The 24,870-nt window shown below is 64.5% G+C and overlaps 1 protein-coding gene and 1 non-coding gene across 7 annotated transcripts; both read left to right on the top strand.

The window, feature by feature from the left end:
• Positions 1 to 318: 318 nt before the first annotated feature.
• Positions 319 to 24,557, top strand: TNKS1BP1 (tankyrase 1 binding protein 1). Of its 6 annotated transcripts, none has more exons than XM_024975923.2 (13): positions 319 to 416; positions 2,199 to 2,415; positions 3,400 to 3,507; positions 4,567 to 5,197; positions 6,622 to 6,691; positions 10,830 to 12,503; positions 14,646 to 16,663; positions 21,281 to 21,623; positions 21,800 to 21,950; positions 22,057 to 22,184; positions 23,103 to 23,257; positions 23,478 to 23,550; positions 24,167 to 24,557. In XM_024975923.2, exons 3-12 carry the CDS (start codon positions 3,414 to 3,416, stop codon positions 23,536 to 23,538), a joined length of 5,325 nt encoding a protein of 1,774 aa, XP_024831691.1. In that variant the 5' UTR covers positions 319 to 416; positions 2,199 to 2,415; positions 3,400 to 3,413; the 3' UTR covers positions 23,539 to 23,550; positions 24,167 to 24,557. The 6 variants fall into 6 exon arrangements, with proteins under 6 accessions (XP_024831691.1, XP_059731160.1, XP_024831692.1 ...); XM_059875177.1 differs by having other exon boundaries at positions 2,199 to 3,067; XM_024975924.2 differs by having other exon boundaries at positions 2,068 to 2,415.
• On the top strand, positions 23,424 to 23,477 carry MIR12046 (microRNA mir-12046). Its single transcript, NR_162417.1, has one exon. It is a non-coding gene; the product is annotated as a microRNA mir-12046 (primary transcript).
• Positions 24,558 to 24,870: the final 313 nt, after the last annotated feature.

Genomic DNA, 24,870 nt, shown 5'->3' with positions numbered 1-24,870 from the left:
TTCCGCCCCAGCGCCGAGTTGCGTCAGCTTCGCGGGGGTCCGAACCGGGGCGGACCCTCGTGGGCCGGGGGCGGCTTTATTTGCATGCGCCCCGGCGAACTAGGCGGCGCGCAGACACTGGCGAGGCGCCCCAAAACTCTCGAGGCGCCCGGGGGCGGGGCCCGGCGGGATGTGGGCGGGCAGGGGCGGGGCCCGGCGGCCCCCGGGGCGGGGCGGGGGCGGGGCCAAGCGCCCCTGGGGCGGGGATAGAGGCGGGCTAGGGGCGGGGATAAGGGCAGGGCCCGCCGGGCTGTGGGCGGGCCCAGGGCGGCCCCGCCCGGACTCCTCCAGGCTCGGTCCCGCGGCGGCGGCGGCGGCTGAGACTCACGACGGGGTGCGGAGCGCGGGCCTGGCGGAGCCGGACCTTGGAGGAGAGCGTGAGTGCGCGGGGGCGGCTCCAGGGCGGGGGCGAGGTACGGGGGCGGTGGGCGCTCTTGCGTCCAGACCGCGGCCGAGATTGGGGGCGGGGGCGGTCACGAGGAAAGTTTGCACGGCCCGGGGGCCCGGGGGCTGGGGCGTGCGCGCAGGGGCGCAGGGCGCAGGGCCCTGAAGCGCGTGCCGGCCGAGCCCGGGAGGGGGGCCGAAGCTGCAGGCGGAGCCCGCGGCGGGCGGAGCCGGCGGAGGGACCCTAGCCCCCTTCTCCCCGACTGGTCCCCCGCCCCCGGCACGCCCCCGGCCGCCGTAGCCCGCCCCCGCCCGGCGCGCGTCCCCGGGCCCCCGTCTGTCCGTCCGCCGGCTGCGCCCCATCCCGCGCGCGGGGCCTTCGCCGCCCCCTCCTCCAGCCTGCCGTCCCCTCCCCCCGGCAGCCGCGGCCCCCTGTGCCCGGAGCTCCCCGCCGGGCCCCTCCAGACGGCCCCTCGCCCCGGGCTCTCTCGTCTCGCAGTTGGCCCTCCCTCCTGCGGCAGTGTCCTCTCCGGCCCCGGCCCCGGCTGGCGGGAGATCTCAGGGTCGGCGGAGGCGGCCCTGCCTGCGGCGAGGCTTCTTTGGGCCTCCGCCCCGGGGCAGGAGCCGCCTGGTGTCTCCCCTGTGCCCTCAGGGTCCAGCCGGTCTCTGGACTCTTAACGCATGGGGGATGCTCGGAGCCGCTGAGATTTTCACAGCTCTGCTCTCCGGCCCTGGTCACCCGGGTTCCCGCTGGGCGTCTGAGCTGCTGAGACCCCGTCCTCAGTTGGCGGGGGAGGGCGAGCTCTCCCTCTTGTGTGCTACAGCTCCCCGCCCGGCTGAGCCTCCAGGTGAAAGGGTTTTTCGGTTCTGGACCAGCTGGTCTCCATTTCTAACCACCCACACCACGTATCCCTGGTAATAACGTTCAAGGACAAGGAAACAGTCTTGCGTTTTTTTTTTAAATTTTATGTTTTCTGCCGCGTGCCCCTCCTCCACGCACACTCGGGCCGGCTGTGAATGTTACTCACCCACCCACAGTGCGCCTGCTGCACCGGACTTGGCTGACCGACTTGCACGGGCCTGGATGTCTCTTTCCCTCCTGCCTAGTCCCTCCTATCCTGGGAACAAGCTGGGGCAGGGTCAGAAGTGAGAGGTTTTCCCGGAAGTTGGGCACCTGAGGTCCCTTCTTTGGATCTGGTGCTGTCTTGCCAGACCAGCTGGAGTAGGTGACTCTGGGCAAGGCAGGGCTCCTTGCAGGTTGGAGAGGGTTGGGTTGTCCTCAGGGACCCCATGCATGCCAGGTGATAGGAAACATCGCTTTTCCTTTGGAACAGAGGGCCGCGGGGTCTATCAAGGAGGCAGGGCAGTGGTCATTCCGGGGGGCTCTTGAGGGTGGGATGGCGCTTCAGGATCCAGGATAGGACCTGAGGAGGTGGTGAAGTGTCTGAAGAACAGGTGACAAGACTGGGTTCTTCCGGAGACAAGGCATGGTCTGCGGTAGCCTGTGGTTGGGGGAGAGGACGAGATGGTTTCCAAGGGAAGCCTCCTAATAGGAGCTATCGTTTAATGGCCACTTACTGGGTGCTGGGCACTGAGGTCAGCAGCTGCATGGATCATCTCATGTGAGCCTCTTTTTTTTTTCAGTTTTGGCCACACCTCCCAGCGTGTGGGACCTCAGTTCCTTGACCAGGGATCGAACGGGTGCCGCCTGCAGTGTGCGGTGGAAGCGAGGAGGCTTAACCGCTGTGTTGAGTCTCATTGTGTTCTTCATACAGGGAAACAGGTTTAGACCAGTGAGGAAAGTGCCTAAGGTCACAGAGCTGGAAGGCAGGAGATCCACCCAGCATTTGAATCCTGGTGGAGCAGACCCGGAGCTCCAGTTACAGGTCGAGAGGAGGGGCACCCATTTGCTCTCGGCCATAGGCTTCTGTCACCTGGGTTAAAATCTCTTCCGCAGCCTCCCTCGAAAGCCCTCGGGTCAGGCCCAGGCTGGTGAGTGATGCCCAGGTAGCTGCTTCTGGTGGGCTGTGGACCCTCCCATGGTGATGGGCCCAGGAGGGGAGCCCTAGGGAGTTTTCCCCCCAAGCCACCCCGCCCCCCGGATGTTCTCTAGCCTGGTCTCATTCTCCCAGCCCCGGGCCTGGGCCGGCTCCTCCTTCCTCTTGGCGAGGCTCTGGAAATCCAGTGGGAGGCCATTGCTATGGCAACAGGACTAGGCCCTGACTTTACCTCATCAAATTCCGAGCCGAAGCCAAAGCGATTGAGAAATTAAAGGAAAAAAAAATGTATTCCAGATGTTTACTTTTTATTCCTTATTTTTCCGTGTTTGGATGAGACGGCTCTGGAGGAGGCGGGAGTCGGGGCAGGGACGTGCAGGGAGGAGGAGGACTGGGGGGGGGGGGCGGCCGGGAGGGAACCACTCCCAGCGGCAGGCCGGGGAGCGGGAAGGGGAGGCCCGAGGGGCAGGCGGGTGGCGGGGCGGGGCCCAGGTTGGGGAGGAGCGGGTTTTTCCCGTCTCCCGCGAGGTGATTCACCGGGAGACTTCAGGCTTGGCAGCCTTCTTTCCCCGGCCCTCAGTCGATCCCGCGAGCGGGGGCCCCCTGACCCAAGGAGTGTGTGTGTTGGGGGGAGTGCCTTGGGAGTGGTAAGTGGGGTGCCCTGGACAGCTGGCTGGAGGAGGGAGCAGGGGGCGGCTCCTCGGACCTGCAGGACTTCAGGGTTAGGAGACGGACTTGGAGAGCCGACGAGGGGTGGGGGGGCGGCAGAGGGGAGGACGTGGCCGCCGGGGACCTCCCGTGACCTCCCCCAGCCCCCCTCCTGAAGCGCCCGCTTCCTGTCCCGCACCGGCCGCCAGAAGTCGGAGACTCCCTCTCCAAGCGCGCTGCCAGCGCCCAGCTCTCTGGCCATCTCTCTGCTCTCCCTCTTTTCCTGGGTCTTCCGCCGCCCCCAGCTCACCCCTCTGCCCCCCACTCCCAGGTCTGCCGCATGTGATGCAAGTGTCTGCTCCCAGGGAAGGCGCAGCCATGGCCTCCCCAGCGCCCCGCGGGCCGGACGAGGAGCTGGTATCCACTGGGTCCGAGCGAGGTACCTGTGGGTGCGAGGTGGAGCGGGCTGGCTGGAAAGGGGGCCAGAGGCCCGAACCCCTGTTCGGTGTTGGGGGCCAGTGGGTGAAGGCTGACCCTGTTGGGGAGGGAGGGAGGAGTCTGAGGACAAGCGGGATGAGCCTGAGAGGTCCTGCACTCTGGTGGAGACCCTTCGGAACTGTCTGAGATCACAGCTCTCCAGCAGAGAACATGCTAATCTTGGAGAGGATGTAGATCAACCAACTTGTTTGACAGAGGAGGAAACTGAGGCCTGGGGGTGGGGGATGGGGAAGGGTATGCACCTATGGGCTTGAACCCAGGCCTCCTGGCTCCCTGTCTAGACGCCTTTCTTGCACTGAGTGGAATGAGTGGGTGATAAAATATCCTATTAGCAGGGCTGTGGCCATGAGTAATTCAAGGTCTTTTATTTGGCATTGAAATGCCTTATATAGAAGGTATGTTTCTGGTCTTTTTTTTCCCTTCTGTAGCAGATTTCCTTCTGTTTGGCTTAGGTCAATAGTGAGTTTGCGTTCCTGGTCACACAGCGGATGGTGGTGGGGAGGTGGCCTGGGTGTGCCCCGGAGGAGGGGGGCAGCAGGGTGGCAGGGTAGGGAAGCTGAGCTGGGAGAACGAGTTTGCTGTGGATGTAGTTTAGCAGAGTGGCATGCTCGAGGGAAGGACCAGACTGGGGGAGATGGTGGGCTGACTGCCTGGTGTGGGCAGGCAGGTGTTCGTTTATTAGCTCGTTTGCTCATCTGGTCATTCACTTGGTAAGAATGTGTGTTAGGTGTAAAGTGGGTACAGTGAGAAATAGCTGCCAGCTGGGCCCTTAAATGGCTTTTCACTTGTAAGGGTGACTGGCTAGACATTTTGGGAATTTGGAGATGAGGGAAAATGTTTCTGGGATGTGTTTGGAAAATCCAGGAAGCCTTCATGGAAGTGGTGACATTTGACTTGTACCTGGAAGGGTGTAGGAACATTCTGAGTCCATAGGGTGGGAGGTGAAGTTCTGCCTCCTGTTCTTCTGACATTGGCTCAACCAGCCCTTTCCTTTTGGTAGGTGACCCTCGGGCCAAACCCCCTGTCAAGCCCAAACCCCGAGCCCTGCCTGCCAAGCCAGCCCTGCCTGCCAAGCCCAGCCTGCTGGTGCCCATTGGGCCTCGGCCTCCCCGGGGTCCTCTGGCCGAATTGCCTTCTGCCCGGAAGATGAACATGCTGGCGGGACCCCAGCCCTACGGCGGCAACAAGCGGCCCCTTCCGTTTGCGCCAAGGTCTGCGGCCGAGGCCCTGGCTGGGGGAGAAGCCACCCGGGAGCCTGGGAGAGAGGAGCCTGGGAAAGAAGAGACGCCCCCCTTGACCCCTCCGGCCCGATGTGCCGCCCCCGGGGGCGTGCGCAAGGCACCCCTTCCCTTCCGCCCAGCCTCGGAGCGCTTCGCTGCACCCACCGTGGAGGAGATCCTGGCCAAGATGGACCAGCCCAGGAAGGAGGGCCCGGCTAGCCCCGACCGCCTCTGGGGCTCCCGCCTCACCTTCAACCACGACGGCAGCTCCAGATACGGTCCCAGGAGCTACGGCGTGGCCCCAGGCCCCAGGGACGACGCTGGGACCCTCTCCAAGGAATGGTCCCAGGAGGGGCCCGCGGGGTCTCCTGCCGACTGCCCTGAGGAGCCCAGCAAGACCCCCGAGCAGAGGTGAGGGGTTGGGGGCTGTGTGTCTGGTTGCAGCCAGCCTGGAGGACAGGGTGGGTAGTCTCCTGTGAGATGGTGATCTTCCCTTGGAGGTTAGTTGTGTTGCGTGCGTGCGGGCCAACCCTGGACAGAGTCACGGACCATTCCCCCCCCGCAGACCGAGTTAGTGTGTGCTTTATTCTGTAGTCGTCCTCTGTACAGAGTCCATGTGTTTGTAGGGGAACTCAGATGTATAGCGTGGAAGTTTATTTTCAGTGCTTTTTTCATACTGAGAGCCAAACGCTGCCTCACTTAATCCACAGCCATCCTGTGTAGTGAAGGGAATATTAGGCCCATTTTAGAGATGAGGAAACTGAGGCTCAAAAGTGACTTGCCCTGGTCCCTTAGCAAGTGACAGACAGAGCTGGGGTTAGAATTAGGGCCTCTCTGATTCCAGTGTGTGCTCTTAACTGCTGGCCCATCCTGTGGGGGCAGCGGTGTGCCAGGTGCTGGGGGGTGTGTGGGTGTGTGTGTATGTGTGTGGCACAGCCTGGCCGTGAAGAGAAGTCTGACGGGAGAGGAAAGCAGTGAACGCCCCTTGACGCCAGGCCAGTGGGTGTGAGCGCAAAGGCCGCACAGCTGGGTTGGAGACCGTTGCGTGTGGCATCCCCTTTCCCAGAGCCGGTGCCAGCGTGTCCTGGGGCTCCTGACCTGGACGTGTCCCTGGGCCCCGGGGAGGAGGCTTGAGGGTCCCAGCTGCCTGGAATACCCTCAGGGCAGGGAGTGCCAGCTTGGGCCAGTTGCCCCCCAGGCCCCGTAGCTCTCTGGCCCCGCTGACACCGCTCCTGCTGCGGAGAAGGCCCTGCTGAGGTCTGAGCCGAGCTGGAGGCCCAGAGCCTCGCTCGCGTTGCCTGCCAGCCTCTCCTGGGAGTGTGGGCGTCTGAGGCCTCCTGTCCCCCCTGGGCTCCCAGGGGGCCCGCCCTGTCCAGGCTGGGTTCCGCTCTCCTTCTCTTTTGCTCCCAGCCTGGCTTGAAAGGAGCAACCTCGACCTTGCAAAATCCCTCTGGTTGTCTTCCTCCCCCTGCAGTTCTCCAGAAGCGTTGGCTGGGGAGGGGCCAGCTGCCCTGGCCCAGAGAACCTTAACCCCTCAAGGGCTCTGGGGCTTGGTGGTCTTACTAGGAGCCCCGAGGGCTCTGGGGCCCCGCAAGCTCTTCCCAGAGGGGTTGGGGGGAGCTTACCCCGTGACATGCAGGTGGGACACACCCGCTGCCTCTGGGGTGCTCTCTCTCGGAGCCACCAGGGTCTTTGTCCCCTGGGAGGACGTGCCCTGGCGGGGTGCATGTCGGGTTCTGTTCCGGTCATCGGGTAGACCCCTGATCACCTTCCTTCTCCACCAGCCTCAGGCTTCTCTGATCTGTGCCTCCGTCTCCCTTCTTTCTCCCTTACAGGAAATCCCCCTCGGACCTGACCTTCAACGGGGACCTGGCCCAGCCGGCCGTGTCTGAGCCCACGACCGATGTGAGTTCCCCACCCGACGACGCAGTCTCTGAGCTGGAAGGGTCTCGTTTGTGCCTCTCCCACCGCCCTCAGTTTAGCTGGGGAAACAGAGGCTGTGGAGAAGGTTTACGTGACTTGCCCCAGGACTTATATTTCTCAACTTCCAGGCCACCCTGGCTAAGTGTGGCTGAGGCCCTGAGGCTCCTACAGTGTCCAGGATGACTGCCCTGGACGGCCTATTGTCTGCTGGGCAACCTCGGGGGGGGCGGGGGGATTGACTGACGTAACCCCGGTCATAACTCTGGCCCAGTAGGCCCCTCAGGTCCCACGCAAGAGGTGCGCATGCCAGGGCTTGAGGTGCCAAATAACTTGCCCAGGGGCTAAAGGCAGGATTTGAGTCCAGCACGGTCCCTGGCCAGGTCTGCTCTCTTGCAGAAGAGGGGAAGTAACGTTTCACAGGGGTCTCCTGTTACAGCCCCTCTGCTCACGGTGTGCTCAGGGCGGACAGTCTGCGTTCCTGAGTAAATGACGCGAAGGGTGGTCTGTCTTGCTCCAAGAGCCCTTGCTAGCTGGAGGCTGTCCTGTCCGGCAGGGAGAGAGACATGAGTGTGTGCATTTGTCCAAACGTATTTATCGAGCATCCACTGTGATCCCGGTGCTGCGGAGACAGCCACGAGCAAAGTATCCATAGTCCCCCTGCTCCCAGGGAAGCGTGTGTCCGTTGCTCAGTCGTGTCTGACTCTTTGCGACCCCGTGGACTGTAGCCCACCAGGCTCTTCTGTCCATGGAGTTCTCTGGGCAGGCATATCGGAGCGGGTAGCCGTTCCCTTCTCTCGGGGAGCTTCCTGACCCAGGGATCGAACCCAGGTCTTCTGCCTTCTAGGCAGATTCTTTACTGTCTGAGCCAGGAGGGAAGCCCTTGCTCCCGCTGAACGCGCCTTCTAATGCAGGGAGGCAGACTCCAACACCGGGAGCCCTGTGAACCGGCAGACAGGTAGAGCGTCAGACAGGCCCCCGGGATACCTACCTGCACGGGTCCCGGGGCGAGGGTGACGGGCATTTCTTGCCAGGAAACGGGGGATGGGGTGAGCTCTTGGATGTTTGGGGAACAGCCTTTTTGGCAGAGGGAGCTGCAGCTACAAAGGACGTGGGCTCCACCCAGCGAGGAGACTGGGGTGTCTGGGTCACAGAGACAGCAGAGCTGGGTGGCGATGGGCCACTCGGGGGAGCGCTGGCTTGCAGGAGGGAAAGAGGCTATTGAGGGGCTGGAGGAGAGGCATGACCTTGCTCCATTTGCAAGGAGTCTCCCTGCCCAAGATCTTGGCCAGGGGCCAAGGGCAGCGGCAGGGGCCAGTCAGGGGGCTCTTGGGGTCACCCCGGTGAGAGACGACGGTGCTGTGGATCCTGGAGGCAGTCCCTGGGGGAGACGGTGGGCGGGGGGGCCTCTGGTGTGAAGGTGGAGGGAACGGGACTTGCAGGCAGGCTGATCTGCCGGGAGTGAGTGGAGAGTGAAGGGTGCCACTGGGGGTCTGTGGCCCAAGTGGTCGGGAGGTTACCCTTTACAGAGAAGGGGACCAGAGGAGCTTGCTTCTGGATCTTTTGAGTTGGAGACGCCTCGTCCAGCGGGGTCTGAGGGGGTCAGTGGGGTGTTTGAGTCCGGAGCTGCAGGGACGTGAGGTGTGGGAGGGAGACAGAGGCCTGGCAGAGGAGCCCAGGAGACGCAGGAAGGAGCGGAGGTGAGGGAGGGAACCCTGCTGGTGTGGAGCACAGGAGCTGCTCGGGCTGGGGGAGGCACTGGAGCGGGTGGTCAAGGGGCGCCCCTGAGAATTGGGGGTTGCAAGGGGGTTCTTGGCTGCACTTGGCTAGAGTGGCAGGGTGGCAAAGTGAAGAAGGGAGCCCGTTTGGAGGGGGCTCAGCGGAGGCTGGGCCCAAGGCGTTGAGGTAAGAGGTGCTGAACGCAGAGCCCGGGTTTAAGGAAAGGGGTGTAGCTGGAGGGATGGGAGGGGTGGACAGCAGCATGTGTGTGTTTTTTTTAAGCCAGAAGAAATGAGAGCAGTTTGTGTGCTGATGGAAACGGTCCAGTAGAGAAGGAAAAAAATCTGTGATGCTGGACACAGAAAGGAGGGCTTGGCCTGAGCTCTGAGCAGGGACGGCTCTCGTGCTGGCGGCGGGGCGTGGGGTGCCTGGGTGGGGGTCTCTGAGTCCTCGGGGAGGGATAGCAAGGCCCTCAGCCTGGAGAGCCTGGGTGGAGGCGGGGAGGTTTGAGGACGGACTGGACAGGATGGGAAAGCTGGGAGGTGGGGGTGCGTGGAAGGGGGATGTCGCGGGATTGCTAGGTGTTCGGGGCCCAGCTGAGCCCAGGGCAGCTGCGGCTGCAGGGAACCCACCATCCCAGCACCTACCGTCTCAGCGGCGGGCTTGTCTCCAGCTTCCCCGGTGCAGCCTGGAGCTGGGGCAGAGCTGTATTGTATCAGGTTAAACTGGGGTGAGGGAGGGAATACAGGGAGCTGTGTGAACACAGGGGTGGAGGAGAGAGGGGAGTCGAGTCGGGATGGGGAGAAGGGAGGAGACTGAGTGACCGCGTTTCTCAGACGGGCGGAGGGGAGGGAGAGGGCACTGGATGGACGGGGATGGACATGGGTCAGCAGGTCACCCAGATGTGACGCTCTGGGAGGCTCTGGCTGAGGACCAGGTCTAGGGTGGACCCTCAGAGAGGTGGCTTCCAGGGAAGTCGAGGAGAGGAGGTCAGGGAGGAGCCAGGACGCTGGATGGGTCAGTCGTGGGGCTTCGGGAACCCCTGTGAGCTCTTTACCAGGGGTAGCGCTCGGGAGAGTGGTGGTGGTCCTGGAGCTCTGCTCTGGGGGCAGAGGGGTCTTGAGGGGTCTGTCCTGGGCTCTTGGAGGAGGGTTCCTGGGGGGCGTGGTTTAAGGGCACAGGCTCTAAATTAACCTGATTTGCAGAGACTGTGCAGGCTGGAAGGATCGGAGGGTGGCCTTGATGCGGAAGCAGGGCGCCCCCCTGCCCAGGCCCAGGGGTCAGGTGGTGATGGGGCAGACGACCCCCCATGGGAGAAGGCGGGGGGTGTGACCTCTGGGGAGGGCAGAGGTCAGATAGAGCAAGACTCAGGTCACGGCCTGGGGCAGGCCCGTGCAGGGGTGAAGGGGGGCCAAATGCTGGGGGTCCCAGGGCCCCAGAGTGTCCGTTCTTCCCTGTGCTGTTCACGGCAGCCGGGTGTGCAGGTCTTGCTCAATCTTCTCCTGACCGCGACGTGGACATTGTTGGCCTGGCCCTGGGGTGCAGGTGGGGACGCGGGGGGTCGGGGAGACCCTGCGTGGGAAGGTGTCCAGCTGGCGGGGGAGGTGCCAGTGTCTCCGACCAGCGCTTTCATGGCCCCCGGGGCTTCTGGCCTGAATCCCGGATCCCGCTGCCCCTCAGGCGGAGCTGGGACCATGGATGCTCAGAGCAGGGGGTGTGAGTTGCTCCCGGAAACTGGTCTGAAGCTGCGCTGGGCCTGGTGGAGTCCCACCCTGAGGCCGCACACCCAGACAGCCAGACTCTCTACTTTTCCTTTTGCCTTTCCTTTACAAAGCCAGTTTTAAAACCATGTATTTTATTTGTTTATGTACTCGGCTGCACTGGGTCACACGGGATCTTTGATCTTTACTGTAGCTCACGTGATCTCCAGTTGTGGCATGCACACTTTTAGTTTCCACACTTGGGATATAGTTCCCTGGCCAGGGATCGAACCCGGGACCCCCCACACTGGGAGCGTGGAATCTTAGCCCCTGGGCCACCAGGGAAGCGCACAAAGCCAGTGTTCTTGACTCGTGAACCTTGGACCCTTAGGAACTCCTCACATGAGCTTTGGGCTTGGGGGATGCAGGTGGGCGTGGTCTGAGCGATCCCCTGGGAATAGAGCGCTGTGCATTTCGTGGGGGGAGGGCCACGCGGGAGGGGTCTGGGACCCTAGCAGTCTCGGACGCCTGAGGTCATTCTGGAGCTTCTATCGGTTGTCCTGGGGGGCTGTCCCCCCGAGCCCCGGTTCCCCCCGTGGAGTGAGAGTGTCAGGCAGCCCGCCGCTGACCTGGGGTCTCTTGGGGGTAGGCAGGGGCCTCCCCAAGCCGGCGGAGCAGTGACAGCTACTGACTTTGTCTTGCAGGTTCTCAAGGTTCCCTGGGTGACCTTGGAGAATGGAGGCGCCCCTGGCCCGGGTCTCCCTGCTGAAGCCTTGGGTTCGGGCCCCGAGTCTCCTCGCTTTGACTCCCTCCAGCGGGGCTCTCCCCCCCAACCCCACCGTCCAGAAGCCCAGAGGCCTGCTGCTCCTGGGCCTCCCTCCCTGCCCGCTGAGACCCTGGGCTCCCCAGCTGCGGGCCCCCCCGAGGAAGGCTTCCACCACCCACCCGCGAGCTCAGCCGTGGCAGCCTCGGAGGCCCCCAGACCCGGCAGCCCCCCGGTGCGGGAGCTCGCGGTGCACCCCAGCCCCGAGCGGTCCCCAGCCACAGCACCCCAGCCCCTGATGGCAGCGGGTGAGCTGCCAGACGTGCCTCGGACGTTTGCATCCGGGGACGGGGCGGCCCCGGGGGATGAGGACTGCCCTGCCGGCGGCCTGGCCCAGCGGCGGTTTTCTGAAGGCGTGCTGCGGCCTCCCGGCCCAGACCAAGAGCAGCTGGGGGGCTCGCTGGCCACCCTGCCCCAGGCCCCGGGGGGCCTGTCCGCCCTGGACCACCCCTTGGGGAGCGGGACTGAGTCCAGCTGGAGCTTGTCTCAGTCCTTTGAATGGACCTTCCCCACGCGGCCTGCAGGCCTTGGGGTGTGGCGGCTGGACTCCCCGCCGCCCTCCCCCATCACCGAGGCCGCGGAGGCTGCAGAGGCCGCAGAGGCTGGAAACGGGGCCGTGTCCGCCCGTGAGGAGGCCGGAAACTGGGCTGCGTCCACCTGCGAGGAGGCCGGAGGTGAGGCTGCAGAGGCCAGAGATGGGGCCGCGTCCACCCGGGAGGAGCCTGGAGGCGGGGCTGCATCCCCCCGGGAGGAGGCCGGAGGCTGGGCCACATCCACCAGGGAGGAGCCCGGAGATGGGGCCGCGTATGCCCGCGAGGAGGCCGGAGGAGGGGCCGCGTTCACCTGCGAGGACCCCGGAGACTGGGCCGCGTCAGCCTGTGAGGAGGCCGGAAGTGGGGCTGTGGAGGCTGCGGAGGTCAGAGACAGGGCCGCGTCCACCAGGGAGGAGGCCGGAGGCGGGGCCACGTCCATCCACGAGGAGGCTGGGGACTGGCCCTCGTCCACCCGGGAGGAAGGCGTGTCTCAGCGAGGGTCAGGGGCCCCGTCGGCTGCAGAGGGACCAGGAAGACCTGCTTCTCGGGGGCCGGGGGACGACCCGAGCTCCTCCCCGAGCCCGATGGGCAGTGGGGCGGACTGTCCTCTGGAGTCCTCACCAACAGCAGGGCACCCACCTGCACCAGCCTTGCCGCAGGTGGAGACACACGGGGAACGGGAGCCCCCTCCGCCCACCCGGGAGGCCGCCCTGCGCGTCCTGGAGCCGGTCCTGGGGCAGGAGCAGCCAGCGCCCCCAGACCAGCCCTGCGTCCTGTTCGTCGACGCCCCCGAGCCTGGGCAGGCGCTGTCTGCCGAGGAGGACCCCGTGGCCCTGGCCCTGGCCGAGACCACCCGATCCAGGACAGCTGTTCAAGATCCCTGCCGGGCATCCCCCGAGCCCGCGGGGCCCGAGAGTGGCTCCCAGTGGCTGGATGACCTGCTGGCCTCGCCCCCGCCCAGCACACGGCGCAGCGCCCCGTCTGAGCTGAAGGGCGCTCCGCCCCCCAGCGCCTGCTCCGAGGTGAGGGGGGCCCTGGGCGGGGTTTGGAACGGAAGTCAAGGGCTTTTGGGGGCCTCTTGTTTCAACACGGATGCCTTGTGTTGAGAGTTTGGGATCCAGCCGTGAGCAGGCACCTCTGCCCCCGCCCCTGCCCTGGAGGTCCGTACCGTCTGCTCAGCTGGCGGAGCAGAGAGTGTGGGCTGCTGCTTAGAGTCTAGTCTGAGTACGCATCTGACCCCGGCTTCCACCAGCTGAGTGGTCTCGGGAACGTACCCAGACGTCCAAGCTTCAGAGCCCTTTCACAACGATGACATTTGCCTCATAGACTTAGGGGCTTCCCTTGTGGCACTGCTAGTTAAAAATCTGCCTGCCAGTGTGGGAGACAGAGGTTCAATCCCTGGGTCGGGGAGATCCCCTGGAGGAGGGCATGGCAACCCACTCCAGTACTCTTGTCTGGAAAATTCCGTGGATGGAGGAGCCTGGCAGGCTGCAGTCCGTGCGGCCGCAGAGTCGGACAGGACTGAGCGACCGAGGACACTTAGGCTCGTGTTGTGGGCAAGACAGAAGTGGAAAGCGCTGGATGCCGGGCTTGGCACCCTTGAGCGTTCGGTCCGTGAGGACTGGTGGTGTCATGAAGGGCACCAACAGAGCCAGTTAGACGTGCGTCCTGGACCCAGACGGCCGAGTTGCTGTCTTGGCCCTGTTCCTGGCCCAAGTGTGAGCTGGAACACGTGACTTTCCTGCCCGCACCTCAGTTTCTGCGTCTGTAAAATGGGGAGAATGGTGCTGGGCTCTACCTCGCAGGGTGATGGCTGCAGTGCCTGTGAAGTACTCAGACTAGCGCCCATCACAAGTGCTTGGGAGTGTTGGATCTTGCGAGTGTTCTTACTGTGAAGTTCAGATTTGCTTTCGTAGAGGCCCAGAGGAGGCGGAGCCTTGTGCAAAGGTTACCCAGGAAGCTGGCAGCCGGGCTAGGGCCAGAGCACCGATTCCAGGGCCAGTGCCCTTTCTCCTACCGGGCTGCCCAGTAGTCTCAGGGATGGGATCCAGGTGGCGATAGAAACGTACTTTTAGGGGCGGGGCTGGGAGGAGGGAGGAGCCGGGGGCCTCTGGGCGGGGCCTGGGGGACGAGCAGGAAGGAGTTAAGGCCGCTGGGCTCGCGCGGTAGGTGTGTCCGTCCGCGGTAGGTGTGTCCGTCCCGGGATGCGGTGACTCAACTGGCTCCCGGGCGGGGCCGCTGAGAGCTGCAGCTGCTGTACAGGGAGGGGGGCCAGGGCTGTTGGACAGGTCCGGGCGGGCGAGGGGAGCGGCCCAGCCCCGTCCCGGCACTCGCCGCGCCCAGTGGGCCCCGGGGCGGGCGGGGACCGGAGGCCGGGACCATGGCCGGGCCTGGGGACCGGGAGCCCAGCGTGTCGGTCCTGGAGAGGCTGCTGGCCAACGCCGCGCTGCGGGACGAGGCCGGCCGGCTCCGCAGCCCCGAGCCCAGGGCTCCCCCGGCCGCACGAGTGAGTCAGGGAGTTCCGGACGGGGTGGGGAGCCGGGAGCCCTGGTTGGGTCTTCTCCCTGAACCAGAGGAGGCCGTCCCTTTGGGGCTGGCGGTGAGGACCCAGAGACCTTCGCAGGGCGGCCGCTGGCAGGAGGGAGCTTCCCTTGGGGTCAGGGCTGGGGGTTCACGCGGGCTGGAAGGGTGAAGGGTGTCCTGGGGAGCTTGCCTTGGAAAGGGGCGGCTGTGGAGGGGCGCAGGGTCTTGAGCGCTCCTCGCTGAGGGCATGCCCGCCCCCACGGCCCCGGATAGACCCCTCTGCCAGGCAGCCCTGCTCCTGGCGTTTCGCCAGGTGTTGCCCAAGGGCAGTAAACAGGACTTCGGGATTTACCGCCGAGGCCCCAGGGGGTGCTGGGACCTCTGCTGAGCCTTCGGCTACAGTGATTCCATTTAACTCTCTCGTCCTACCCCCTGCCGTAGTAACTGACCTCACTGAACGATGGGGACCCGGGGGACCCAGAGTGCTTAAGTGATTTGCCCAAGGTCACACAGCCCGCATCCAAACCCAGGCTCTCCGAAGCCAGAGTTGGGCCCTAGGCAGCGCTGACTCTCGCTCCGGACCGATTGCCACCCTGACTAATTGTAAGTCCCGTTTGTGTGTGTCTCTCTCTCATTCCCAGGGACTCCTCGGCTGGGCCCAGAAAGACCTGCAGAGTGAATTTGGAATTGCAAGAGGCCCACATCCTGGCGGTTTCCGGCCTTCCACCTGGTCCCAGGATGCTTCTCGGGACTACAGCCTGGGAGTTGCAAGCCCTCGAGGGGACCCAGGCCTCGGAGAGAGGGACTGGGCCAGCGAGTGTGGGCATGGAGTTGGGGAGGGGGGCCCTGGGGAATGGGCTGGCAGGTGTGCCCTCGACTGCGAGGAGGGCGAGGTCGGCGGCCAAGACGGCCGTGGAGCGGGGGCCCCAGGGGGCCTCGGCACCCAGGACCGGGCGATCGGGAAGCCTAGTGCTCCGCAAAGCCACGAGGTGGACCTTCAGCACTGGGAGTTCGGGAAGAGGGATTCCCAGGGCACCTACTCCAGCCGGGACGCAGAGCTCCAGGACCAGGAGTTTGGGAAGAGGGATTCCCAGGGCACGTACTCCAGCCGGGATGCAGAGCTCCAGGACCAGGAGTTCGGGAAGAGGGATTCTCTGGGAACCTACAGCGGTCGGGACGCAAGCCTTCAGGACTGGGACTTTGGGAAGAGAGATGCCTTGGGCGCCTACGCGAGCCGGGATGAAGAAGGGCAGGGTCCGGAATCAGGGCAGAAGGACCCGCTCGGTAGGTACAGCAGCAGCCAGGACGCAGGGCAGCAGGACCCGGGGTTCAGAAGGAGCGACTTCGGCAGGAGCGCCTGGGTGCCGGACTACAGCGGCGGCCTCACTCGGGACTTCGGAGCCAGAGCCCTGACCGCCGGGTTCAGCCTCGAGGAGGCCCAGCGGCAGGACACGGAGTTTGAGAAGAAGACCCCGGGCCGAGTGAGCCCCGGGGTGGCTGGCAGGGACGCGGGCTGGCCCGAGACCACTGAGGCGGGGAGCGTGTTCTCTGCCAGCGGCTCCCAGCTGCAGGACGGGGATCCGGGGCAGAGGGACCCAGGCGGCTGGCAAGGCGGCGCTGACTCCCGGGAGGTTGGGGGCCCGCAGGCGGGGGGCGCCCGGAGCCCAGGGGAAGCTGACAGGGAGGGGGCAGAGCGGGGCTGGGCCGGAGACTTCGGCCTCGGTGTGGGCGCCCAGCCAGAGTTGGCCTTCGGCCCGGGGCAGCGGGGTTGGGGCAGTGGCTTCTGCGCGGAGGCCGCGGAGCAGAGCCCCCAGTTTGGGATAATCGGTGACGACAGGGCGGGTGGGGCCAGCCTGAGCACTTGTGGCCAGCTGGGAGGCGGCCCCTTCCTGCCCCCCGAGGGGGCCGTGGGCTGGACTGACCAGCTGGGCCTCTGGAACCTGGAGGTGTCCAGCTGTGTGCGTGCTGGCAGCTCCAGTGAAGCCAGGGAGGATGGCGTGGGACAGACCGGCTGGGCAGACCAGGCGGGCGTGACCGATGCAGGGCTAGTCCGCCGTTCGCAGAGTGGAGGGGCGGAGGCCCCCGGGAGGCTCGGAGTCGGGGACCAGGACTGGCCTTCCGAGGTTGGAGGCCCCAGCCAGACCAGAGAGGGTGGCGTGGGGCAGACTGACTGGTCAGGCGCGGAGGCGGGAGAGTTCCTTAAATCGAGGGAGCGCGGAGTGGGTCAGGCAGACTGGACCCCTGAGCCGAGAGACCGAGAGCTCGGGCCTGGTGGGGTGGACTGGGGCGACAGTCTAGGCCTGAGGCATCTGGAGGTGCCCTGTGAGCTAGACTCGGAGACTTCTCAGGGGCCGCGGGGTCGCAGGCTGGACCAGGTGGACTGGGCCCAGGACTCGGAGCTCCGGAACGTGGAGCTCCCGGCTGAAGCCAGGGAGTGTGGCGTGGGGGACGTCAGCCAGCCCCTGGAACCAGGTGTGGGGAATGATGACCTCTCAGCCCTCGGCTTGGAGGCCCGAGGCTCCTCGGAGGCCAGGGAGCTCGGGGTCGGCGAGATGAGTGGGCCGGATGCCGAGGACGGAGACCCCTTCCTGCCGCTCGTTGTCATCTGCCCGGAGGAGGACGGATCCGGGCTTCAGGAGTCCCCGGCCTTCGGACCCAGGTAAGGGAGCCATACCCCAGGGTCGGAGGGCGTGACAGCCCCCTGGAAACGGCCCCCTTTCTGCCTGGGGGGGAAGCTGCTCTTCCACCAAAATGTCTAGTATTCAGAGAACTGCGATGGTTCGGAGTGTGAATTTTTCTTTCTTTACTTCTTAAATTGAGCACTGACACACACACACAGGTGAGTTTCTTTTTTTGAAGCGATGACTGTGGTGGTTGAGGTGTGGTTTTTGCAGCATGACTGTGTGGGTGCTGGAGGGAGTACCCTGTGCGGGATGGTTTCTGGCTTCGGATGCTGCCGGCTTGGGGGGCGAGGCCTGGCGTGATCCTGGCCTGGGGAAGCACCCTGTGTGGGATGGTTTCTGGCAGGCTTCGGATGCTGCCGGCTTGGGGGCCGAGGCCTGGCGTGGTCCTGGGCTGGGCAGGTCCAGCGTGGAGCGGGCGGTGGCGCTCATGTCTGCCAGAGGGGAGGACCTCCGTGCTTCTTGCCTGCCCTGTCTTAAGGCTCCCGAGGGCAAGGCTTCCCTGGTGGTCCTGTGTTTAGGACTCTGCGCTTTGACTGCTTGTGGGCCCGAGTTCAGTCCCTGGTCAGTCGGGGGACTGAGATCCTGCACATGGACCATGCAGCGCGGCCAATAAATAAAAAACAGCCACACCAGCAGAGAATAAACCCTGGTTCAAAAGGGAACCTGAAGGACACTGGGACCTGGTATCTGGCCCGGTGACCTTTTGGCCTCCACACCCAGGGTGGCTGAAAAAGAACTTTCCAAAAAAAACACACAGTTTTATGAGTCAACTGTAGTCTGACTCTGAAATTTTTCTATTGTAAAACCAACTGGGGCGATGTCTCACCCCACTTAAGGGTGCTTAAAAGGCATGTTTATTTTGCCGTCACTTCTGTTGAGATCGGGTTTAATTCTCTTGACTTGAGTCGCAGGTCTGACCTTTGCCAGATCTGGGTGGAGGGGGGTGCGTCTCACGTGTTGTGAAGAGGAGACAGGAGGGGGTGCTGGGTGGAAGCTGTGTTCGCAGTGGAGGAGGGGGTGCTGGTAGCTGGGGGGCTGGAGGTACCAGGAAGGCTCTAGAGGGGACTTGGGTGTCTGAGGTGTCGGGAGAGGCATTGGGGGCTGAGGACAGGGCGGGGCAGGGGAAGGGGAGGTGGGCAGAGCCTGGGGCCAGGGTGAGGCCTTGGGGGGCATTCTGGGCTCGGCTGCTGCGGGGAGCTGGAGGGGCACTGGCTGGGGCAAAGCCTGCAGGGACGGGCGTAAGTGACCGGACCTCTGTGAGCTGTCACTTTCCGGGTGCGGGGAGAGCGTAGGCCGCCCGAGGTTGCCCCCGAGTTCTCTTCCCAGGATGCTCAGAACTCCACCATCCCGCACACCTCCCCTCTGTGATCTTCACACCTGCCCTGTGAAGCAGGAAAGGGTTTTTTTTAATCACCTCCAATTTGCAGGCCGAGTGGTATGACCCACTTAAGGTCACTGAGTCAGCAGTGCCACTTTCCGACTTCTGGGTCTTAAATGCCTTCAAGGCTTTTGGACTTGCAGGCAGTGGGACCCACCGCCCTGCACGTGTTTCTGAAGGTGGGGAGTGGGGAGAGAGTCTCCCCTGTTAAGGATGGAGAGAGAACTTTCCAAAAGTTCTGGCTGGGGGACTGGGTTGGGGAAGGGGCAGGGTTCTGGCAGAGAAGCTCAGCTGTGTGACCTCTGGCCTCCGTCGCACCTTGAAAACGCCCAGCTTTTTGGGCCGTGTTGTACATTTGGCAAACACCGTGTACTCAGTGGACATACGGCGGACTTAGAAAGTAGGGCTCTCAGCACCAAAAATACAGTAGTAATGGAGACCTGTTTACCTTTCTCCAGGGCAGTGTTTCTCTAGCTTATTTGATTAATATCCACAGGACTGGCGTTCTAAGCTTCTGACTCGGGGAAATTCTACACTCGGGAAAGTTGCTCTCTGGAGGAAGCTTTGTAGGTTCTCCCGGTAACGAGAAGTCCTTGAGGACAGCTCAGAGCCCCTGGCTTTGGGCCCGTCCGCCAGGTTTGGGCCTGGTTCTGCCACCACCTCCATGAGCCTGGGCAGGGCCCGTCTCTGCTCTGGCTTCCCGCCTGTGACGAGTGGGCATCATTGACTCCCAGCACCCCTGGGGGCCTTTGGGCTGGGGGTCCGTGTGCAGGGAGTGTCAGAGCTGCAGACACGTGGTCAGCCCTGGCCAGGTGCTCACCGCCAGTATTGACACCTGCTTGGCAGATGTAGACAGTTGTGGGGCCTTGGGGGACATTTCTGGCCGTCGTCCTGCGTGGGACGGAGGCCCCCCGGCTGGTGGCCATTGGCTGGACTGCTGTCCGAACAGTTGGGCGAGAGCGGCGTGGGCGTTCGGCGTGTCCCTCCCGTGTCTTGGGCTCCTTGTCCTGAGGGGAGAAGCACTCCTGGGCCCCCCGAGAGCTGCTGCACTGCCCCCTCTCCTGCCCCAGCCCCCAGGCCCCGGGATACAGCAGCCTCCCAGCCACCTGGGGGGGTCTTCGTGGGCTGGGAGAGGACCTTCATGGGTTTCTGAGGGCTGGCCCCCTCGTTCTGTGAGCAGGGGAAGCAGCCCCAGAGAGGCAGCGCGGCTTTCTCAAGGGCCCACAGCTTGTGAACGCTGCTCCTTGGCATTCCCTCGGGCCCCTGCATGTGGTTGGCATTCTCTTCCTGTCTCTCTGGGGTCAAGGTCAGCTGCTGCTCGTATACACACATCTTTCCAGCTTCAGTCCCGACCGCTCTCATTTTGGGTCTTGGAGCCTTGAGCACAAGGAAACGAGTCTGGTACACGTGGACCTCCGTGTTTGTCCCTGGAATGGTCCTGGGGATGGTGTTGGATCAAGTCCTGGCCCTCGGGATCCTCAGAGTCCTGACGGGCAAGGGGCAGAGCTGGTGTCAGTTGAGACGAGCCCTCACTCCGGGCACCTGGTACAGACAGTGGGGCGGGATGTGTGCTCCCCCCTAACCCCTCTGCAGGGCCTCCCCCAAGGCCCACGGGCTGCGGGTGTGCCGGGTCCCCTCTGGCGTGGACGTCTTCGCCCACCCATCTGCGGGTCCACAGCCCCTTGGCCCCGGCCTACCCCCAGACTCCCCTCTGCCCCCAGCCTCCCCTCTACCTCACCTGGAAAGGCTGGTGGGCGCAGCTGCCCGGGGAGGCTACCCCTCCCTCCCTCCCTCCCTCCAGGGGCCTCCTGTGTCAGCAGCCTGGGGAAGGACAGACTGACACGTGCTCCCCTGCTCTCCCTGCTTCTGGCCTGGCACTGACTCACCTGCTTCACGCTCTTCTCCTCCAGCCCGGGATCCTAGCTTCCAGGCCCTGCCCGCCTTCCCCACGCCCGTGTGCGTGGGGTGTGTGTGAGAGCTGTGTGTGTCTGTGTGTGTCTGAGGTGTGGCTCTGTGGTGCTTCTCTGTCTCTCCCACGCCGTGTGCAGTGTGTGTGTACACTGTGTGCAGGGTATGTGTGTGTGTGTCTCGGGTGTGGCTCTGCGGTGCTTGTGTGTGTGTGTGTGCGTGTCTGTGTGTTGGCTGTGGCTCTGTGGTGCTTGTGCCGGTGTGTGGAAGGAGTGACCGGTGAACGGTGCCCACCTCCCGCAGGAGACGGGCCGTGTGTGTGCGCGCAGGTGTGTCTGTCTCAGGGGCAGGCAGGCAGCTGGGCCACACACCCGCTCCCCGGTGCAGAGCGTGAGCTGCTGAGCATGCCTTGCGTGCCGGATGGTACGGGTCCTGTCTCGAGGGCGCAGTGGGCAGAAGACGCAGTTCAGGGACAAGGTGGCGTCCCTGCCCACCGGCAGACGTCAGCTCTGTCCCAGGCCCTGGCCCCCGTGGGGATGAAGGTGGCTGTGTCCCCGAGTTGCTTGCTGATGGGCTGTGGGGACAGAGCACCTGGATTTGCAGTGGGGCTGGCAGCTCGCGCCCAGGGTGTGCAGGGCGGGGGAGTGGGCCCGGGGGCCCCCCAGGGGGAATCCAGGCTGACTGAGAGCGCGGGGGTGCCTGCCGGGCAGAAGCAGCTTGTCCAGGCGCGCCATCGGGTACACATCGGGTACGCGGCCGTCCGCAAGGCCCGTGTGTGCAGAGGCATGCGCAGAGAAGGCTGAGCTGGAGGGCCAGGGCTGAGAGGCCGGCTCGGCAGGCGGACCGCATCCCGGGAGGATCCACAGCGTTGGCAGCGGTAGGATCGCGTTGGTAGGCACGCCCCCCCGCGCTGCTCTGTGCGAGATGTTCAGTCTCACTCCGCGCCTGCAGAGACTCTGTACTTAGAAGACCCTAAGGCTCTTGGGGTCCCCCGCGCGCGGCTCTGTGCAAGGTGTTCAGAGCCTCATTCTCTGCCACCGGTGACCCCGTAGTTAGCAGACCCCTTGGGGATGAAGGGACTCCCCCATCGTCTCAGGAAATGGGGAGCCTGGCATTTGAACACGCCGGGCTGGCCCAGCTCGCTCCCTGCGTGCAGTCCATGGTGAGGCGTGGACAGGCCGAGAAAGGCGCTCTGTGGGTGGGGGTGGGGGGCGGGTGCGGGGATGGGGGGTTGGGGGGAGGGGTGTGGGTGGGCCCCGCGGCCCCGCGGCCCCGCATGACCTCAGTCTCTGCTCTGTCCCCGCAGCCCTGGTGATCACCCGGCCCGCTCCCCACCCACGGGCTCCCAAGGCCAGCCGGGTGAGAGGCTGGCTGCCCACAGCCCCGAGGCCACGGCCCCGCGGGAGTCGGCATCTCTGGGGTCCAGGGCCCCGTTGGAGGAGGAAGGGGCCGCAGCAGGTGCGGACCGAGTGGAGCCCCGGGAGCCCGGCCAGGACCCCCTGCCTTCCTGGAGGCCACAGCCGGACGGGGAGGCCAGCTGGACAGACGCAGTCCACAGCACCCGGGATGCCACAGGGGCCAGTCAGGGCGAGCAGACCCCCCAGGGGCCGCCGACCAGCACCCCCAGCCAGGATTTCTCCTTCATCGAGGTCAGTGGGTGGGCTTCTGTTGGGGTAGGGGTGGAAGGGGTGTGTAGGTGCTGTAGCTCGGGTCTCACCCCAGGACCTCCTTCTTGGCGGGGTGGTCTCAGCCCGAGGGCTGGGAAGCTGGGATGAGGCAGCTCTGCGAAGGTCATGGCAGTGGTTTGTACCCCCATCCCCCACAGGACACCGAGATCCTCGACAGCGCCATGTACCGGAGCCGTGCCAACCTGGGGCGCAAGCGTGGGCACCGCGCCCCGGCCATCCGGCCCGGGGGCACGCTGGGCCTGTCGGAGGCTGCAGCGTCGGATGCAAGGCTGTTCCAAGACTCCACGGGTAGGGCCGGGCTGTCCTGAGGACCTCCATGTCGCTGTCCTGTGGGCGGTGGGCGGGGGGTCTGGGGTTGCCGCCCCGCGCTGAGCCCCTGCCCGGGCCCTTGCAGAGCCACGGGCTTCACAGACGCCGTCCTCGGACGAGGAGGTGGTCGAGGAGCCTCAGAACCGCCGGACACGGGTGACCAAGGGCCTGAAAGTCAGCCTGTTCCCCGGCCTGAGCCCGTCGGCCCTGAAGGTACCCTCTGGCCGTACCGCCCCCTGGCGTCCAGCCTGCCCTCCGTCCGTTTGTCTGTCCGTCTAAGCCCCGAAACCCTGTCCGTCCTCTGTGCCTGCTGTGCTCGTGGTGGGCGCGAGGCGGGATGGAGGGAAGAACACAGAGGGTCTGGGTCCCAGAACCCCACGGGCTGGCAGGGCGACAGCGGCGCAGCGGGGTGGAGGTTCAGGCGTCCCTGGGGGTACGGCAGGGGTGAGCCGCACAGAGGGAGGTGGGAGGCTGGGTGCGGGACTCGGCAGGGGTGAGCCGCACAGAGGGAGGTGGGAGGCTGGGTTCAGGGGTCCCTGGGCATACGGCAGGGGTGAGCCGCACAGAGGGAGGTGGGAGGCTGGGTTCAGGTGTCCCTGGGCGTACGGCAGGGGTGAGCCGCACAGAGGGAGGTGGGAGGCTGGGTTCAGGGGTCCCTGGGGGTACGGCAGGGGTGAGCCGCACAGAGGGAGGTGGGGGGCTGGGTTCAGGTGACCCTGCGGGTACGGCAGGGGTAAGCCGCACAGAGGGAGGTGGGAGGCTGGGTGCGGGACTCGGGGAGGCCTCCGGTCATAGCTTCGAGGCACTAGCAGGCGTGTAGTGTTTGCGGTGGGGAGATGTTGCAGGCAGAGGGTGCAGGGAGTGCAGACCCTGGGGGCGTCCCTGCTGGCTCCGTCCAGCCCGCTCAGGCTAGATTCGGGTCAGCAGTTTCTCCCTGAGGGCCTGTGGGGTGGCAGGCACAGCCTGCCCTCGGGGAAGGTCATTGCTAAGCAACTTCCCCTCCCCGGGGTAAGAGGGCTGTGGAGGGCATTCAGGCCTGGGCCAGGGACGCCACGCCCTGGGGAGAAGGCATGGCCCTCCCTGCCCACGCTGGCCCTGCTGACGTCCGTCTGTGCTCCGGCTTCCTCTCAGGCCAAGCTGCGCTCGAGGAACCGCTCTGCTGACGAGGGGGAGCCCTCAGAGGGCAAGGCGGGCCAGAAGGAGTCGATGCAGCGCTCCAAGTCCTGCAAGGTCCCCGGGCTGGGCAAGCCCCACGCGCTCCCGCCCAAGCCAGACAAGTCCTCAGGGTAGGTGATCTGCATGCCAGGAACTACCCATCTTGGCCTGAAGAGGAAAACCCTGCTTTACAGGGAGACAGAGGCTTGGAGAGGGTATCATGCTGCGGGTCGGCACTCTTCAGTTGGTGCCAGGGTGCTGGTCTCTGCGGCCAAGCCTGATGCCACCCCTCTTGGCCAGGGGCGGGGGGCATTTCTGACTCCCTTCTGACTTCTGCTCCCTGCCCTGTAGGTCAGAAGGATCATCACCCAACTGGCTGCAAGCCCTGAAATTGAAGAAGAAGAAGGTCTAAGAAGTCGTTGAGGTGCGGGCAGGAGCTAGGCTTGGCCTGTCTAGGGTTGGGGGCTGGTTCAGGGCTGCTGGGGCCCCTTCCCCAGAGGCCTCCGGAGGCCCCAGACCTGCTTTTATGGCCCTCATCTGCGAGGCTGGAGGAGGGATAGGCTAGCCACTCCAGTATTCTTAGGCTTCCCTGGTGGCTCAGCTGATAAAGAATTGCCTGCAATTGGGAGACCTGGGTTCCATCCCTGGGTTGGGAAGACCCCCTGGAAGGAAATGGCTACCCACTCCAGTATTCTTGCCTGGAGAATCCCGTGGACAGAGGAGCCTGGCGGGCTGCAGTCCATAGGATCGCAAAGAGTCGGATACAACTGAGCCACTAACACTCCGAGGCTGGGAGCAGACACTAAGGCCAAGCTCCAGAGTCCTGGGTCCCTCGGCTTGGGGACGTCCACCCCACCTTCCTCCTAGGGCTCAAGGATGCTGGCCTGCCCTTCTGGTCTGGCACCCCTAGGGGGCACTCACTAGGCTGGAGGTCCCCAGCAGGGCCTTCCTCATGCTGGGCCTCGCAGAGGGGCGCCTGGGCAGGGAGGTGAAATGTCCCCTCTGTCCCCATCCAACCTCTTCTCTTCCCTCTGTTGCAGGTCCTTCCCATCTGGCAGTCTCAGGCAGTGCCCGTCCCTGTGGGGTCCCTGGCGGGGAGACGGCTGAGCCTCCCCGGCCACAGCCCCTGCCCGTGCGCCTCTGGGGCGTTGGGGGAGGCCCCGATATGCACTTTGTATCAGCGTCCCAGCTTCCCTGCCGGTCTTCCACGCGTTGGTCCCTCGTCCCGCCTCCCTCTCTGCTTCCTCTTGCAGCCCCCCTTGGGTTTTCTTTTGATACCAGTTTATAGCCTTTTTTATAAAAGCCTTTGATTTTTGTAACGGGCGGAGCCCAGCCCCACCCCATGTCTCCCTCCGCCCTGCCAGGGGCCCCACAGAAACCAATAACGTTTTGCCACTTGAAACAATAAAGTTTTTTGGGAATTGGTGCTGCCCCGGTTGTGGTGTGTGGTTGTGGTGTGTCCCCATTGGAGGCCAAACCCGGGAGGTGCCAGCTCTCGCCCTGCCCAGCTTGGAGCCTGCACTGACACTCAGCCTGTCTCTTCCCTAGCACTCCCTGGGCTCAGGGACCTGGAGGAGGATGTCTTGGTTACAGTAGGCTGATTCCTGATTCGGACAAACCCCAAATCTACATAGCTTAACACACAAAGGTTTCTTTTCCAATCATAGTCCCATCTGGGGTGGGTTAACTGTCAAATTACATTAATAGCCCTCACACTCCCTAAAGATAAATACCAAAAGGTTTA

The sequence above is a fragment of the Bos taurus genome, chromosome 15 (genome assembly GCF_002263795.3).
Source record: "Bos taurus isolate L1 Dominette 01449 registration number 42190680 breed Hereford chromosome 15, ARS-UCD2.0, whole genome shotgun sequence".
NCBI lineage: Eukaryota > Metazoa > Chordata > Mammalia > Artiodactyla > Bovidae > Bos > Bos taurus.
Note: the sequence above shows the minus strand (reverse complement) of the source record. Positions and strands in the feature narration are given on the sequence as shown.

Coding starts and splice junctions, on each gene's coding strand:
- TNKS1BP1 (XM_024975925.2), top strand. CDS start 3,414: ATGCAAGTGTCTGCTCCCAGGGAAGGCGCAGCCATGGCCTCCCCAGCG. Junction 12,504..14,645: donor CCCCCAGCGCCTGCTCCGAG/GTGAGGGGGGCC, acceptor TCTCATTCCCAG/GGACTCCTCGGCTGGGCCCA. Junction 22,185..23,102: donor TGAGCCCGTCGGCCCTGAAG/GTACCCTCTGGC, acceptor GCTTCCTCTCAG/GCCAAGCTGCGCTCGAGGAA.